Genomic DNA, 18,727 nt, shown 5'->3' on the forward strand with positions numbered 1-18,727 from the left:
CAGGAACTAATGGGGATCCACAATAAACCCCAGGAAGAGTAGCTGCTGCCTTGACAGGAACTAATGGGGATCCACAATAACCCCCAGGAAGAGTAGCTGCTGCCTTGGCAGGAACTAATGGGGATCCACAATAAACCCCAGGAAGAGTAGCTGCTGCCTTGACAGGAACTAATGGGGATCCATAATAAACCCCAGGAAGAGTAGCTGCTGCCTTGGCAGGAACTAATGGGGATCCACAATAAACCCCAGGAAGAGTAGCTTCCTCTTTAGTGGGTAAAGAGGGGTATAGTGGGGTATAGAGGGTGTAGTTGGGTATAGAAGGGTATAGAGGGTATAGAGGCTATACAGTGTATAGAGGGGTATAGTGGGGTATAGAGGGGTATAGTGGGGTATAGAGGCTATATAGTGTATAGAGGGATATAGAGGGGTATAGAAGGATAGAGTGGGTATATAGGAGTATAGTGGGCATAGTGGGGTGTAGTGGGTATAGAGGTTATATAGTCTATATAGGGTATAGTGAGTAATGCGGGTATAGAGGCTATATAGTGTATAGCGGGGTATAGTGGGGTATAGAAGGATATAGTGGATTTAGAGGGGTATAGAGGTTATGTAGGCTATATATGGTATAGTGGGTATAGTGGGTATAGTGGGGTGTAGTGGGTATAGAGGTTATATAGTCTATGTAGGGTATAGTGGGTATAGATGGTATAGTCAGTATATAGGCTATAGATGTTATAGTGGGTATAGAGGGGTATAGAGGTTATGTAGGCTATATAGGGTATAGTGGGTTTAGTGGGTATAGAGGAGTATAGTGGGTATAGTGGGCATAGTGGGGTGTAGTGGGAATAGAGGATATATAGTCTATGTAGGGTATAGTGGGTATAGATAGTAAAGTCAGTATATAGGCTATAGATGTTATAGTGGGTATAAAGGGGTATAGTGCGTATAGAGGGGTGTAGAGGGGTATAGTGGCTATAGAGGGGTATAGTGGGGATATAGTCTATAGAGGGGTATAGAGGGGTATAGTGGCTATAGAGGGGTGTAGAGGGGTATAGTGGCTATAGAGGGGTGTAGAAGGGTATAGTTGGTATAGAGGGGTATAGTGGGTGTATATGCTATTTAGAGTATATTTGGTATAATGGGGATATAGGCTATAGAGGGGTGTAGAGGGGTATAGTGGGTATAGTTGGTATAGTGGGGATATAGGCTATAGAGGGGTGTAGTGTAGAGGTTGACCGATGAATTATATTTTGCCAATTTTTTTTACACCCTCATTTATTTATTTAACTAGGCAAGTCAGTTAAGAACAAATTCTTATTTTCAATGATGGCCTAGGAACAGTGGGTTAACTGCCTGTTCAGGAGGGCAGAACAACAGATTTGTACCTTGTCAGCTCAGGGGATCCAACCTTACAGTTAACTAGTCCAACGCAATAATGACCTGCCTCTCTCTCGTTGTACTCCACAAGGAGACTGACTGCCTGTTACGCGAATGCAGCAAGCCAAGGTAAGTTGCTAGCTAGCATTAAACTGATCTTATAAAAAACAATCAATCATAATCACTTGTTAACTACACATGGTTGATTATATTACTAGATATTATCTAGCGTGTCCTGCGTTGCATATAATCTGACAGCATACAAGTATCTAAGTATCTGACTGAGCGATGGTAGGCAGAAGCAGGCGCGTAAACATTCATTCAAACAGCACTTTCGTGCGTTTTGCCAGCAGCTCTTCATTGTGCGTCAAGCATTGCGCTGTTTATGACTTGAAACTCCCGAGATGAGGCTGGTGTAACCGAAGTGAAATGGCTGGCTAGTTAGCGCGCGCTAACAGCGTTTCAAACGTCACTCGCTCTGAGACTTGGAGTGGTTGTTCCCCTTGCTCTGCATGGGTAACGCTGCTTCGAGGGTGGCTGTTGTCGTTGTGTTGCTGGTTCGAGCCCAGGGAGGAGAGAGGAGAGGGGCAGAAGCTATACTGTTACACTGGCAATACTAAAGTGCCTATAAGAACATCCAATAGTCAAAGGTTAATGAAATACAAATGGTATAGAGGGAAATAGTCCTATAATTCCTATAATAATAGTGGGTATATAGGCTATATAGGGGTATAGTTAAAAAAAATATATATTTTACCTGTATTTAACCAGGTAGGCTAGTTGAGAACACCTTTATTTAACCAGTAAGGGAATACCCCCCTGATTTGTACAAAAATGAATGTCAAAATATTGGCATTGGACAAACCATGTACACGATGTCCAATACCACCCAAAGCGGCGTTGATTCGTGCAAAGTATATGGCAAATGCCATATGGCAATTGCCAATTGTAACACCTCAAAAATCCAACAGGGGGCGAGTGCGCTCCACCTGGGTTTTTCATATTGGAAATGCAACCCAAGTCAACATCCAAAAGAAAAATTTTGAAAAAATGATATTTTTTTCAAAAACTTTTTACCCCTTAAAAAAGTGCTTTCTGGGCCTTTTTTCGAATTTCTTTCGCTTTTTTTGTCAATTACACATGTGTAAGAACTGTATGAATATACTTTTGTCCAATTTTGATATCAATTTTTTTTTTTTTTAATTACATGCGCATAAGGCATATGTTTTGTCCATTTGCAATATGATTTCATAGGAAGTCAAAAGTCAAAAGTCAAAAATGTCAAAATTTGGTAAAAAACTTCACACATCCTTAAAAAAGTGCTTTCTGGACCGTTTTTCAAAATTCTTTCAATTTTTATGTCAATTACACATGTATAAGAACTTTATCAACATACTTTAGTCATACTTTATTATCATTTTTTTTTTTTTTACTAGTGCATAAGGCATATGTTTTCTCCATTTGGAATATGATTTCATAGGAAGTCAAAAGTCAAAGTCAAAAGTAACGATTTTCCTCCGTGCAACTGGTGATCTGAAATGTGCAACTGGTGATCTGAAATGTGCAACTGGTGATCTGAAATGTGCAACTGGTAACCCAAAAAAAAATAATTTGATTCTATGTTTCCTTACTTTTTCAAAGTCACTGTGCATTTGCAATATGTTTTAATGGGCAGGTACCATCACGAATTTGTCATGCTATAAAAATCCTGCAGGAATGTGAAATTGACTGGCCCGATGAACTCGGGATGGCTTTGCAGTGATTCTGGGTCATCTCAATCGCTCGTTTGGGTTGATTTCAGAATGTCGCTTTTGGTGATGTTTTTTCACTATAGAATCATATTGCAAATGCACGTGCAACTGCTCACCCAAAAAAAAAATGTTTAGATTTTTTTTGTTTATGTTTCCTTACTTTTTCAAAGTCACTGTGCATTTGCAATATGTTTTTTCACTATAGAATCATATTGCAAATGCACATGCAACTGGTCATCCCCCCCAAAAAATTTTAGATTTTTTTTGTTTATGTTTCCTTACTTTTTCAAAGTCACTGTGCATTTGCAATATGTTTTTTCACTATAGAATCATATTGCAAATGCACGTGCAACTGGTCATCCCCCCAAAAAAAATTTAGATTTTTTTTGTTTATTTTTCCTTACTTTTTCAAAGTCACTGTGCATTTGCAATATGTTTTTTCACTATAGAATCATATTGCAAATGCACATGCAACTGGTCATCCCCCCCAAAAAAATTTAGATTTTTTTTGTTTATGTTTCCTTACTTTTTCAAAGTCACTGTGCATTTGCAATATGTTTTTTCACTATAGAATCATATTGCAAATGCACGTGCAACTGGTCACCCAAAAAAAAAATGTTTTGATTTTTTTTGTTTATGTTTCCTTACTTTTTCAAAGTCACTGTGCATTTGCAATATGTTTTTTCACTATAGAATCATATTGCAAATGCACATGCAACTGGTCATCCCCCCCAAAAAAATTTAGATTTTTTTTGTTTATGTTTCCTTACTTTTTCAAAGTCACTGTGCATTTGCAATATGTTTTTTCACTATAGAATCATATTGCAAATGCACGTGCAACTGGTCACCCAAAAATAAAAAATTTGGATTTTTTTTGTTTATGTTTCCTTACTTTTTCAAAGTCACTGTGCATTTGCAATATGTTTTTCACTATAGAATCATATTGCAAATGCACATGCAACTGGTCATCCCCCCCAAAAAAATTTAGATTTTTTTTGTTTATGTTTCCTTACTTTTTCAAAGTCACTGTGCATTTGCAATATGTTTTTTCACTATAGAATCATATTGCAAATGCACGTGCAACTGGTCATCCCCCAAAAAAAAATTTAGATTTTTTTTGTTTATTTTTCCTTACTTTTTCAAAGTCACTGTGCATTTGCAATATGTTTTTTCACTATAGAATCATATTGCAAATGCACATGCAACTGGTCATCCCCCCCAAAAAAATTTAGATTTTTTTTATGTTTCCTTACTTTTTCAAAGTCACTGTGCATTTGCAATATGTTTTTTCACTATAGAATCATATTGCAAATGCACATGCAACTGGTCATCCCCCCCAAAAAAATTTAGATTTTTTTTGTTTATGTTTCCTTACTTTTTCAAAGTCACTGTGCATTTGCAATATGTTTTTTCACTATAGAATCATATTGCAAATGCACGTGCAACTGGTCATCCCCCCCAAAAAAATTTTTAGATTTTTTTTGTTTATTTTTCCTTACTTTTTCAAAGTCACTGTGCATTTGCAATATGTTTTTTCACTATAGAATCATATTGCAAATGCACATGCAACTGGTCATCCCCCCCAAAAAAATTTTGATTTTTTTTATGTTTCCTTACTTTTTCAAAGTCACTGTGCATTTGCAATATGTTTTTTCACTATAGAATCATATTGCAAATGCACATGCAACTGGTCATCCCCCCCCAAAAAATTTAGATTTTTTTTGTTTATGTTTCCTTACTTTTTCAAAGTCACTGTGCATTTGCAATATGTTTTTTCACTATAGAATCATATTGCAAATGCACGTGCAACTGGTCATCCCCCCCAAAAAAATTTAGATTTTTTTTGTTTATTTTTCCTTACTTTTTCAAAGTCACTGTGCATTTGCAATATGTTTTTTCACTATAGAATCATATTGCAAATGCACGTGCAACTGGTCACCCAAAAATAAAAAATTTGGATTTTTTTTGTTTATGTTTCCTTACTTTTTCAAAGTCACTGTGCATTTGCAATATGTTTTTTCAGTATAGAATCATATTGCAAATGCACATGCAACTGGTCATCCCCCCCAAAAAATTGTAGATTTTTTTTGTTTATGTTTCCTTACTTTTTCAAAGTCACTGTGCATTTGCAATATGTTTTTTCACTATAGAATCATATTGCAAATGCACGTGCAACTGGTCATCCCCCCCCAAAAAAATTAGATTTTTTTTGTTTATTTTTCCTTACTTTTTCAAAGTCACTGTGCATTTGCAATATGTTTTTTCACTATAGAATCATATTGCAAATGCACGTGCAACTGGTCATCCCCCCAAAAAAATTTTAGATTTTTTTTGTTTATTTTTCCTTACTTTTTCAAAGTCACTGTGCATTTGCAATATGTTTTTTCACTATAGAATCATATTGCAAATGCACGTGCAACTGGTCATTCATTTTTCAAAGTCACTGTGCATTTGCAATATGTTTTTTCACTATAGAATCATATTGCAAATGCACGTGCAACTGGTCATCCCCCCAAAAAAATTTTAGATTTTTTTTGTTTATTTTTCCTTACTTTTTCAAAGTCACTGTGCATTTGCAATATGTTTTTTCACTATAGAATCATATTGCAAATGCACGTGCAACTGGTCACCCAAAAATAAAAAATTTGGATTTTTTTTGTTTATGTTTCCTTACTTTTTCAAAGTCACTGTGCATTTGCAATATGTTTTTTCAGTATAGAATCATATTGCAAATGCACATGCAACTGGTCATCCCCCCCAAAAAATTGTAGATTTTTTTTGTTTATGTTTCCTTACTTTTTCAAAGTCACTGTGCATTTGCAATATGTTTTTTCACTATAGAATCATATTGCAAATGCACGTGCAACTGGTCATCCCCCCCAAAAAAAATTAGATTTTTTTTGTTTATTTTTCCTTACTTTTTCAAAGTCACTGTGCATTTGCAATATGTTTTTTCACTATAGAATCATATTGCAAATGCACGTGCAACTGGTCATCCCCCCAAAAAAATTTTAGATTTTTTTTGTTTATTTTTCCTTACTTTTTCAAAGTCACTGTGCATTTGCAATATGTTTTTTCACTATAGAATCATATTGCAAATGCACGTGCAACTGGTCACCCAAAAATAAAAAATTTGGATTTTTTTTGTTTATGTTTCCTTACTTTTTCAAAGTCACTGTGCATTTGCAATATGTTTTTTCAGTATAGAATCATATTGCAAATGCACATGCAACTGGTCATCCCCCCAAAAAAATTGTAGATTTTTTTTGTTTATGTTTCCTTACTTTTTCAAAGTCACTGTGCATTTGCAATATGTTTTTTCACTATAGAATCATATTGCAAATGCACGTGCAACTGGTCATCCCCCCCCAAAAAAATTAGATTTTTTTTGTTTATTTTTCCTTACTTTTTCAAAGTCACTGTGCATTTGCAATATGTTTTTTCACTATAGAATCATATTGCAAATGCACATGCAACTGGTCATCCCCCCCAAAAAATTTTAGATTTTTTTTGTTTATGTTTCCTTACTTTTTCAAAGTCACTGTGCATTTGCAATATGTTTTTTCACTATAGAATCATATTGCAAATGCACGTGCAACTGGTCACCCAAAAATAAAAAATTTGGATTTTTTTTGTTTATGTTTCCTTACTTTTTCAAAGTCACTGTGCATTTGCAATATGTTTTTCACTATAGAATCATATTGCAAATGCACATGCAACTGGTCATCCCCCCCCAAAAAATTTAGATTTTTTTTGTTTATGTTTCCTTACTTTTTCAAAGTCACTGTGCATTTGCAATATGTTTTTTCACTATAGAATCATATTGCAAATGCACGTGCAACTGGTCATCCCCCAAAAAAAAATTTAGATTTTTTTTGTTTATTTTTCCTTACTTTTTCAAAGTCACTGTGCATTTGCAATATGTTTTTTCACTATAGAATCATATTGCAAATGCACATGCAACTGGTCATCCCCCCCAAAAAAATTTAGATTTTTTTTATGTTTCCTTACTTTTTCAAAGTCACTGTGCATTTGCAATATGTTTTTTCACTATAGAATCATATTGCAAATGCACATGCAACTGGTCATCCCCCCCAAAAAAATTTAGATTTTTTTTGTTTATGTTTCCTTACTTTTTCAAAGTCACTGTGCATTTGCAATATGTTTTTTCACTATAGAATCATATTGCAAATGCACGTGCAACTGGTCATCCCCCAAAAAAAATTTTAGATTTTTTTTGTTTATTTTTCCTTACTTTTTCAAAGTCACTGTGCATTTGCAATATGTTTTTTCACTATAGAATCATATTGCAAATGCACATGCAACTGGTCATCCCCCCCAAAAAAATTTAGATTTTTTTTATGTTTCCTTACTTTTTCAAAGTCACTGTGCATTTGCAATATGTTTTTTCACTATAGAATCATATTGCAAATGCACATGCAACTGGTCATCCCCCCCAAAAAAATTTAGATTTTTTTTGTTTATGTTTCCTTACTTTTTCAAAGTCACTGTGCATTTGCAATATGTTTTTTCACTATAGAATCATATTGCAAATGCACGTGCAACTGGTCATCCCCCCAAAAAAAATTTAGATTTTTTTTGTTTATTTTTCCTTACTTTTTCAAAGTCACTGTGCATTTGCAATATGTTTTTTCACTATAGAATCATATTGCAAATGCACGTGCAACTGGTCACCCAAAAATAAAAAATTTGGATTTTTTTTGTTTATGTTTCCTTACTTTTTCAAAGTCACTGTGCATTTGCAATATGTTTTTTCAGTATAGAATCATATTGCAAATGCACATGCAACTGGTCATCCCCCCCAAAAAATTGTAGATTTTTTTTGTTTATGTTTCCTTACTTTTTCAAAGTCACTGTGCATTTGCAATATGTTTTTTCACTATAGAATCATATTGCAAATGCACGTGCAACTGGTCATCCCCCCCCCAAAAAATTAGATTTTTTTTGTTTATTTTTCCTTACTTTTTCAAAGTCACTGTGCATTTGCAATATGTTTTTTCACTATAGAATCATATTGCAAATGCACGTGCAACTGGTCATCCCCCCAAAAAATTTTTAGATTTTTTTTGTTTATTTTTCCTTACTTTTTCAAAGTCACTGTGCATTTGCAATATGTTTTTTCACTATAGAATCATATTGCAAATGCACGTGCAACTGGTCACCCAAAAATAAAAAATTTGGATTTTTTTTGTTTATGTTTCCTTACTTTTTCAAAGTCACTGTGCATTTGCAATATGTTTTTTCAGTATAGAATCATATTGCAAATGCACATGCAACTGGTCATCCCCCCCAAAAAATTGTAGATTTTTTTTGTTTATGTTTCCTTACTTTTTCAAAGTCACTGTGCATTTGCAATATGTTTTTTCACTATAGAATCATATTGCAAATGCACGTGCAACTGGTCATCCCCCCCCAAAAAAATTAGATTTTTTTTGTTTATTTTTCCTTACTTTTTCAAAGTCACTGTGCATTTGCAATATGTTTTTTCACTATAGAATCATATTGCAAATTCACATGCAACTGGTCATCCCCCCAAAAAAAATTTAGATTTTTTTTGTTTATGTTTCCTTACTTTTTCAAAGTCACTGTGCATTTGCAATATGTTTTTTCACTATAGAATCATATTGCAAATGCACGTGCAACTGGTCACCCAAAAATAAAAATTTTGGATTTTTTTTGTTTATGTTTCCTTACTTTTTCAAAGTCACTGTGCATTTGCAATATGTTTCAATGGGCAGGTACCATCACGAATTTGTCATGCTCAAAATTTTTTAGATGTATTTTTTTTTGTTTCTTACTTTTTCAAAGTCACTGTGCATTTGCAATATGTCTTAAAGGGCAGGTACCATCACGAATTTGTCATGCTATAAAAATCTTGCAGGAATGTGAAATTGACTGGCCCGATGAACTCGGGATGGCTTTGCAGTGATTCTGGGTCATCTCAATCGCTCGTTTGGGTTGATTTCAGAATGTCGCTTTTGGTGATGTTTTTTAACTATAGGATCATATTGCAAATGTACAAGAGTCAAGTGGACAAGAGTCCATCAGTCAATTAGATATCATTCTGACCACCAAACTGATACAAACTGACACCAAACCCACTTTTTCCAACTCGTTTAGTAGCCAACTATTACATACTTCAGAGCTGGCCCAAAATTCACAACCCCTTCGGTTCAAACCATAAAAAAACCATAAAACACGTAGTTACGTTCTAGCTGCGGGTCCATTTCTTATGTTATGTGTTGGCCTAGCTGAGGCGACCCCGAATCCCAAGTTTCGGCTCGATAGGTCATTTGGTGTCCGAGAAAAACCCTAATTGGTGCTGAAAATCCACTATTTTCCATGACTTGCTACGGGGTCCTTGAATGAGCTATTGGACAGAAACGTTGGGGTCTGTCTATATGGGCCGAGACGTTTGCAATGCACCTAGTCTTGCGACTCTGGGACATTTCTAAATGTCGTCATTTTCGTGATGCAAAAATGAATTGAAGTTATTTCAAATGTACGAGGCTGTTTCTCGGTCCGAGAACCTTTTAGAGCCACGTAACTCACCACGCACCATCTACGGGAGGTCTAGAACAGGTTTCTAAAGTTTCGGAACTCTAGGTCCGACGGTTCTTTTTTAGCTCCAACAAAGCTAACTATTGGAGCCACTGTCTGTCTCTACGCACCCCAATACGTCCCTCCTTCCAAGTTGTGTTTTAGTGTGATTTTTTTTTCCTTTGAATTTTTTTGGGAAAAATGACTGATTTACAGTTCATGGGGGTTGCCTAATCACACATATGAAGTTTTGGAAGGATCAGACTTTTTTAACCCTTCGAAACAGCCCCTAAGACACCAATTATGGCACTTCCGGTTGGCACAGGAAGTTATAAATCAACACATATCCTCATTGGGGTATGCTGTTACAGAATCCTGAGTTTTAAGTCCTTACGTTAAGAATTGACTGATCTACACAGGGTTGAATGCACTATGTCTATCAAACTGCATGCAGTGTATGGGTAAACACTTTTAGGGGCATTTTAACCACTTCCGGTTGGTCCAGGAAGCTTAGAATCAACACAGGTAGACCTCATAGTGGCCTGATGGACTGGTACCGAAGACAGGTTCATACGGCATTCATAACCCACATAGGCCTCAGGTTGAAATTAGGGGTGCAGGCAATGTATTCCTATGGGGAGAGATGACACTGTAATCTGTGAGATCAAAAAACACTGTTTTACTGTTAAGGGTTAATGCCACACGGTCAAGGTTAGGCTTGTTCAGATCGGGAGGACCTTAGGAACATTCATGTGGTGCAATTTTTCTTCTCACTCTAACGGTTCTCTCACTGTCACCCAAAAGCAAATGACATTGTGGTGCAGGCTTCATTTTGGGCCTACTATTCTAATGCTCGCTGCGCCTAGACCGAGCGAGCTACGGTCAAGCGGGATATCTCGCTGAACTCGGTATGGCCTAGGGATTATGGTAATGCCATTTCCTGCTCTCTGTGTCTTTAAGCACCGCACTTTATCACTCCATCCTTCCTGTGTGTGTGTGAGGGAGCTTTTCTTTGACATCTGTTGGGATTAATGACTGATTTACAGTTCAGAAGGGTTACCTAGTCACACATATGAAGTTTTGGAGAGATGTGACTTTTTTAACCCTTCGAAACAGAGAGTGTGACCCAATTAAAGGCACTTCCGGTTGGCACAGGAAGCTATAAGTAAACACATGTCTTGATTTACATAGCCACTTACAGAATCCCGAGTTTTAAGTCTTTACGTTAAGAATTGACTGATCTACACAGGGTTGAATGCACTATGTCTATCAAACTGCAGGCAGTGTATGGGTAAACACTTTTAGGGGCATTTTAACCACTTCCGGTTGCTCCAGGAAGCTTAGATTCGACACAGGTAGATCTCATAGTGGCCTGATGGACTGGTACCGAAGACAGGTTCATACGGCATTCATAACCCATATAGGCTTCAGGTTGAATTTTGTGGTGCAGGCAATGTATTCCTATGGGGAGAGATGTCACTGTAATCTGTGAGATCAAAAAACCCTGTTTTACTGTGAAGGGTTAATGCCACACGGTCAAGGTTAGGCTTGTTCAGATCGGGAGGACCTTAGGAACATTCATGTGGTGGAATTGTGCTTCTCACCCTAACGGTTCTCTCACTGCCACCCAAAATCAATTGACATTGTGGTGCAGGCTTCATTTTGGGCCTTCTTTTTTTCAAGTTTGCTGCACTCAGAACGAGCTACGGTCAAGCGGGGCGTCTCCTTGAACTCGGCACAGTCTGGAGACTATGGTGATGCCATTTTTTGTGTTGATTTCAGAATGCCATTTTGGTGATGGTCCCTCTCCGTTTAAACATATTGCAAATGTACAAAAGTCAACTAGCAAGTCAGTGTCCATCAGTCAATTAGATGTCATTATGACACCAAATGGATATCAATTGACACCAAACCCACTTTTTCCTACTCATTTAGTAGCCAACTATCACATATGTCAGAGCAGTCCCATAATTCACAGCGCCTTCGGTTTAAAACATAATAAAAAGGTAAAACACATAGTTACGTTCTAGCTGCGGGTCCAGTTCGGACATTATGTGAAGGCCTATGTGAGGCGACCCCGAATCCCGAGTTTCGGCTCGATAGGTCATTTGGTGTCCGAGAAAAACCCTAATTGGTGCTGAAAATCCACTTTTTTCCATGCCTTGCTACGGGGTCCTTGAACGAGCTATCGGACAGACACGTCGGAGTCCGTCTCTATGGGCCGAGCCGGTTTCAATGCACCTAGCCTTGCGTCTCTGAGACTTTTCTAAACGTCGTCATTTTCGTAATGGTCAAAATGAATTGAAGGTATTGCAAATGTACAAGGCTGTTTCTCGGTCCGAGAACCGTCTAGAGCCACGTAACTCACCACGCACCATCAACCGGAGGTCTAGAACAGGTTTCTAAAGTTTCGGAACTCTAGGTCTGACGGTTCTTTTTTAGCTCCAACAAAGCTAACTATTGCAGCCACTGTCTGTCTCTACGCACCCCAATACGTCCCTCCATCCAAGGTGTGTTTTAGTGTGATTTTTTTTTCCTTTGATTTTTTTGGGGAAAAATGACTGATTTACAGTTCATGGGGGTTGCCTAATCACACATATGAAGTTTTGGAAAGATCAGACTTTTTTAACCCCTCAAAACAGCCCCTGAGACACCAGTTATGGCACTTCCGGTTGGCGCAGGAAGCTATAAATCAACACATATCCCCATTGGGGTATGCTGTTACAGAATCCTGAGTTTTAAGTCCTTACGTTAAGAACTGACTGATTTACACAGGGTTGAATGCACTATGTCTGTCAAACTGCAGGCAGGGTATGGGTAAACACTTTTAGGGGCATTTTAACCACTTCCGGTTGGTCCAGGAAGCTCAGAATCAACACAGGTAGACCTCATAGTGGCCTGATGGACTGGTACCGAAGACAGGTTCATACGGCATTCATAACCCATATAGACTTCAGGTTGAAATTAGGGGTGCAGGCAATGTATTCCTATGGGGAGAGATGACACTGTAATCTGTGAGATCAAAAAACACTGTTTTACTCTTAAGGGTTAATGCCACACGGTCAAGGTTAGGCTTGTACAGATCGGGAGGACCTTAGGAACATTCATGTGGTGGAATTTTTCTTCTCACCCTAACGGTTCTCTCACTGTCACTCAAAAGCAAATGACATTGTGGGGCAGGCTTCATTTTGGGCCTACTTTTCTAATGGTCGTTGCGCTTAGACCGAGCGAGCTACGGTCAAGCGGGATAGCTCGTTGAACTCAGCACAGTCTGGAGACTATGGTGATGCCATTTTTTGTGTTGATTTCAGAATGCCATTTTGGTGATGGTCCCTCTCCGTTTAAACATATTGCAAATGCACAAAAGTCAACTAGCAAGTCAGTGTCCATCAGTCAATTAGATGTCATTATGACACCAAACCCACTTTTTACTACTCATTTAGAAGCCAACTATCACATATGTCAGAGCAGTCCCATAATTCACAGCGCCTTTAGTTTAAAACATAATAAAAAGGTAAAACACATAGTTACGTTCTAGCTGCGGGTCCAGTTCGGACATTATGTGAAGTCCTATGTGAGGCGACCCCGAATCCCGAGTTTCGGCTCGATAGGTCATTTGGTGTCCGAGAAAAACCCTAATTGGTGCTGAAAATCCACTTTTTTCCATGCCTTGCTACGGGGTCCTTGAACGAGCTATCGGACAGAAACGTTGGGGTCTGTCTCTATGGGCCGAGCCGGTTTCAATGCACCTAGCCTTGCGTCTCTGAGACTTTTCTAAACGTCGTCATTTTCGTAATGGTCAAAATGAATTGAAGGTATTGCAAATGTACGAGGCTGTTTCTCGGTCCGAGAACCGTCTAGAGCCACGTAACTCACCACGCACCATCGACCGGAGGTCTAGAACAGGTTTCTAAAGTTTCGGAACTCTAGGTCTGACGGTTCTTTTTTAGCTCGAACAAAGCTAACTATTGCAGCCACTGTCTGTCTCTACGCACCCCAATACGTCCCTCCATTCAAGTTGTGTTTTAGTGTGATTTTTTTTTCCTTTGAATTTTTTGGGGAAAAATGACTGATTTACAGTTCATGGGGGTTGCCTAATCACATATATGAAGTTTTGGACAGATCAGACTTTTTTAACCCTTTGAAACAGCCCCTGAGACACCAATTATGGCACTTCCGGTTGGCACAGAACACCTTTATTTAACCAGGTAGGCTAGTTGAGAACACCTTTATTTAACCAGGTAGGCCAGTTGAGAACACCTTTATTTAACCAGGTAGGCCAGTTGAGAACACCTTTATTTAACCAGGTAGGCAAGTTGAGAACACCTTTATTTAACCAGGTAGGCCAGTTGAGAACACCTTTATTTAACCAGGTAGGCTAGTTGAGAACACCTTTATTTAACCAGGTAGGCTAGTTGAGAACACCTTTATTTAACCAGGTAGGCTAGTTGAGAACACCTTTATTTAACCAGGTAGGCTAGTTGAGAACACCTTTATTTAACCAGGTAGGCTAGTTGAGAACACCTTTATTTAACCAGGTAGGCTAGTTGAGAACACCTTTATTTAACCAGGTAGGCTAGTTGAGAACACCTTTATTTAACCAGGTAGGCTAGTTGAGAACACCTTTATTTAACCAGGTAGGCTAGTTGAGAACACCTTTATTTAACCAGGTAGGCTAGTTGAGAACACCTTTATTTAACCAGGTAGGCTAGTTGAGAACACCTTTATTTAACCAGGTAGGCCAGTTGAGAACACCTTTATTTAACCAGGTAGGCCAGTTGAGAACACCTTTATTTAACCAGGTAGGCTAGTTGAGAACACCTTTATTTAACCAGGTAGGCTAGTTGAGAACCCCTTTATTTAACCAGGTAGGCTAGTTGAGAACACCTTTATTTAACCAGGTAGGCTAGTTGAGAACACCTTTATTTAACCAGGTAGGCTAGTTGAGAACACCTTTATTTAACCAGGTAGGCTAGTTGAGAACCCCTTTATTTAACCAGGTAGGCTAGTTGAGAACACCTTTATTTAACCAGGTAGGCTAGTTGAGAACACCTTTATTTAACCAGGTAGGCTAGTTGAGAACACCTTTATTTAACCAGGTAGGCTAGTTGAGAACACCTTTATTTAACCAGGTAGGCTAGTTGAGAACACCTTTATTTAACCAGGTAGGCTAGTTGAGAACACCTTTATTTAACCAGGTAGGCTAGTTGAGAACACCTTTATTTAACCAGGTAGGCTAGTTGAGAACACCTTTATTTAACCAGGTAGGCTAGTTGAGAACACCTTTATTTAACCAGGTAGGCTAGTTGAGAACACCTTTATTTAACCAGGTAGGCTAGTTGAGAACACCTTTATTTAACCAGGCAGGCAAGTTGAGAACACCTTTATTTAACCAGGTAGGCTAGTTGAGAACAAGTTCTCATTTACAACTGTGACCTGGCCAAGATAAAGCAAAGCAGTTCGACACATACAACGACAAAGAGTTACACATGGAGTAAAACAAACATACAGTCAATAATATAGTATAAACAAGTCTATATACGATGTGAGCAAATGAGGTGAGATAAGGGAGATAAAGGCAAAAAAAGGTCATGGTGGCAAAGTAAATACAATATAGCAAGTAAAACACTGGAATGGTAGATTTGCAGTGGAAGAATGTGCAAAGTAGAAATAAAAATAATGGGGTGCAAAGGAGCAAAATAAATAAATACAGTAGGGAAAAGGTAGTAGTTTGGCATAAATTATAGGTGGGCTATGTACAGGTGCAGTAATCTGTGAGCTGCTCTGACAGTCGGTGCTTAAAGCTAGTGAGGGAGATAAGTGTTTCCAGTTTCAGTGATTTTTGTAGTTCGTTCCAGTCATTGGCAGCAGAGAACTGGAAGGAGAGCCGGCCAAAGGAAGAATTGGTTTTGGGGGTGACCAGAGAGATATACCTGCTGGAGCGCGTGCTACAGGTGGGTGATGATGTGGTGACCAGCGAGCTGAGATAAGGGGGACTTTACCTAGCAGGGTCTTGTAGATGACATGGAGCCAGTGGGTTTGGCGACGAGTCTGAAGCGAGGGCCAGCCAACGAGAGCGTAGAGGTCGCAGTGATGGGTGATATAAGGGGCTTTGGTAACAAAATGGATGGCACTGTGATAGACTGCATCCAATTTATTGAGTAGGGTATTGGAGGCTATTTTCTAAATGACATCGCCGAAGTCGAGGATCGGTAGGATAGTCAGTTTTACAAGGGTATGTTTGGCAGCATGAGTGAAGGATGCTTTGTTGCGAAATAGAAAGCAAATTCTAGATTTAACTTTGGATTGGAGATGTTTGATGTGAGTCTGGAAGGAGAGTTTACAGTCTAACCAGACACCTAGGTATTTGTAGTTGTCCACATATTCTAAGTCAGAGCCGTCCAGAGTAGTGATGTTGGACAGGCAGGCAGGTGCAGGCAGCGATCGGTTGAAGAGCATGCATTTAGTTTTACTTGTCTTTAAGAGCAGTTGGAGGCCACGGAAGGAGAGTTGTATGGCATTGAAGCTTGTCTGGAAGTTAGTTAACACAGTATCCAAAGAAGGGCCAGAAGAATACAGAATGGTGTCGTCTGCGTAGAGGTGGATCAGAGACTCACCAGCAGCAAGAGCGACCTCATTGATGTATACAGAGAAGAGAGTCGGTCCAAGAATTGAACCCTGTGGCACCCACATAGAGACTGCCAGAGGTCCGGACAACAGGCCCTCCAATTTGACTTACTGAACTCTGTCTGAGAAGTAGTTGGTAAACCAGGCGAGGCAGTCATTTGAGAAACCAAGGCTGTCGAGTCTGCCGATGAGGATGTGGTGATTGACAGAGTCGAAAGCCTTGGCCAGATCAATGAATACGGCTGCACAGTAATTTTTCTTAGCGATGGCGGTTAAGATATCGTTTAGTACCTTGAGCGTGGCTGAGGTGTACCCATGACCAGCTCTGAAACCAGATTGCAGAGTGGAGAAGGTACGGTGGGATTCGAAATGGTCGGTAATCTGTTTGTTGACTTGGCTTTCAAAGACCTTAGAAAGGCAGGGCAGCATGGATATAGGTCTATAACAGTTTGGGTCTAGAGTGTCTCCCCCTTTGAAGAGGAGGATGACCACGGCAGCTTTCCAATCTATGGGAATCTCAGACGATACGAAAGAGAGGTTGAACAGGCTCGTAATAGGGGTTGCAACAATTTCGGCAGATAGTTTTAGAAAGAGAGGGTCCAGATTGTCTAGCCCAGCTGATTTGTAGGGGTCCAATTTTGCAGATCTTTCAGAACATCAGCTGACTGGATTTGGGAGAAGGAGAAATGGGGAAGGCTTGGGGTTGCTGTGGTATAGTGGGTAGAGGGTATAGAGGGGTATAGTGGGTATTTAGGTCATAGTGGGTATAGAGGGGTATAGTGGGTATTTATGTCATAGTGGGTATAGTGGGTAGAGGGTATGGAGAGGTATAGTGGGTATTTAGGTCATAGTGGGTATAGTGGGTAGAGGGTATAGAGGGGTATAGTGGGTATTTAGGTTATAGTGGGTATAGTGGGTATTTAGGTTATAGTGGGTATATTGGGTAGAGGGTATAGAGGGGTATAGTGGGTATTTAGGTCATAGTGGGTAGAGGGTATAGAGGGGTATAGTGGGTATTTACGTTATAGTGGGTATAGTGGGTATTGTGGGCTATAGAGTGGTATAGTGGGTAGAGGGTATAGAGGAGCATAGAGGCTATAGAGTGGTATAGAGTGGTATAGAGTGCTATAGTGGGTAGAGGGTATAGAGGAGCATAGAGGCTATAGTGGTATAGTGGGTATAGTGGGTAGAGGGTATAGAGGAGCATAGATCAGCCTGTATTCTGACCAGACCAGTCAGGTAGAAATAAAGAGTATAGATCAGCTTGTATTCTGACCAGACCAGTCAGGTAGAAATAAAGAGTATAGATCAGCCTGTATTCTGACCAGACCAGTCAGGTAGAAATAAAGAGTATAGATCAGCCTGTATTCTGACCAGAGCAGTCAGGTAGAAATAAAGAGTATAGATCAGCCTGTATTCTGACCAGAGCAGTCGGGTAGAAATAAAGAGTATAGATCAGCCTGTATTCTGACCAGACCAGTCAGTATAGATCAGCCTGTATTCTGACCAGACCAGTCAGTATAGATCAGCCTGTATTCTGACCAGACCAGTCAGTATAGATCAGCCTGTATTCTGACCAGACCAGTCAGTATAGATCAGCCTGTATTCTGACCAGACCAGTCATTACAGATCATCCTGTATTCTGACCAGACCAGTCAGTATAGATCAGCCTGTATTCTGACCAGACCAGTCAGGTAGAAATAAAGAGTAAAGATCAGCCTGTATTCTGACCAGACCAGTCAGTATAGATCAGCCTCTATTCTGACCAGACCAGTCAGTATATGTTGTTACCTGGGACAGGTGCAGGGGTAGTCTTGCTGCTCGTGGGAGGGAGCAGTTTGACATGAGAGGAGCGGAACCAGCCTCTTCGTGGCCCTTTCCCTCGGACCTGGAGGACAGAACACACATCCACTGCTGTTCTTTCATTTGAACCAGGAAGTCACATTGAGTTTGACATCTCTTTCTCCTGGACAAGAAAACTGCCTAATCCTGTGCATATACACAAGCAGCCAATTCTGATATTTTTCATTTTGTCTTTTGACCAATCAGATCTTATGCCTATTATTGGGTAAAAGATCAGAATTGGGCTGCCTGTGTAAAGGCAGTCTAAGTCTACATCCATAGGGTGTAAGGTGAAGTTGCCTGGACGTAGATCCGGGGTCAGTTTTACATTAAGGTTAGGATTGGGGAGGGAACCGAAGGGAAACCAGAGCACACAATACAATAGGTAGATGTTATGTCAGCTGACCTGCAATTCCCCAAGCCACCAGCCGGAGGAGTTCTTGGCATGGACCACGATCAGTTGCCCCGGTGACAGATTTAGCTGCTCTGTAGTCAGGGTGATCGCCTGGGCGATCTCTATCGACCAATCAGAGAGACAGGTAGGAGGATCAGACAATATCTACTGTCAC

At 39.3% G+C, this 18,727-nt stretch overlaps 1 protein-coding gene across 1 annotated transcript in view; it reads right to left on the bottom strand.

Moving 5' to 3' along the window:
* LOC139415460 (intersectin-2-like) overlaps positions 1-18,727 on the bottom strand; it is an 81,926-nt gene that overhangs the window by 7,243 nt on the left and 55,956 nt on the right. The window contains 2 exon segments of the mRNA XM_071163553.1: positions 18,108-18,204; positions 18,565-18,674. Of these exon segments, the coding sequence (XP_071019654.1) occupies positions 18,108-18,204; positions 18,565-18,674 (207 nt within the window).

This window comes from Oncorhynchus clarkii, chromosome 8, assembly GCF_045791955.1.
Source record: "Oncorhynchus clarkii lewisi isolate Uvic-CL-2024 chromosome 8, UVic_Ocla_1.0, whole genome shotgun sequence".
Taxonomy (NCBI): Eukaryota; Metazoa; Chordata; class Actinopteri; order Salmoniformes; family Salmonidae; genus Oncorhynchus; species Oncorhynchus clarkii.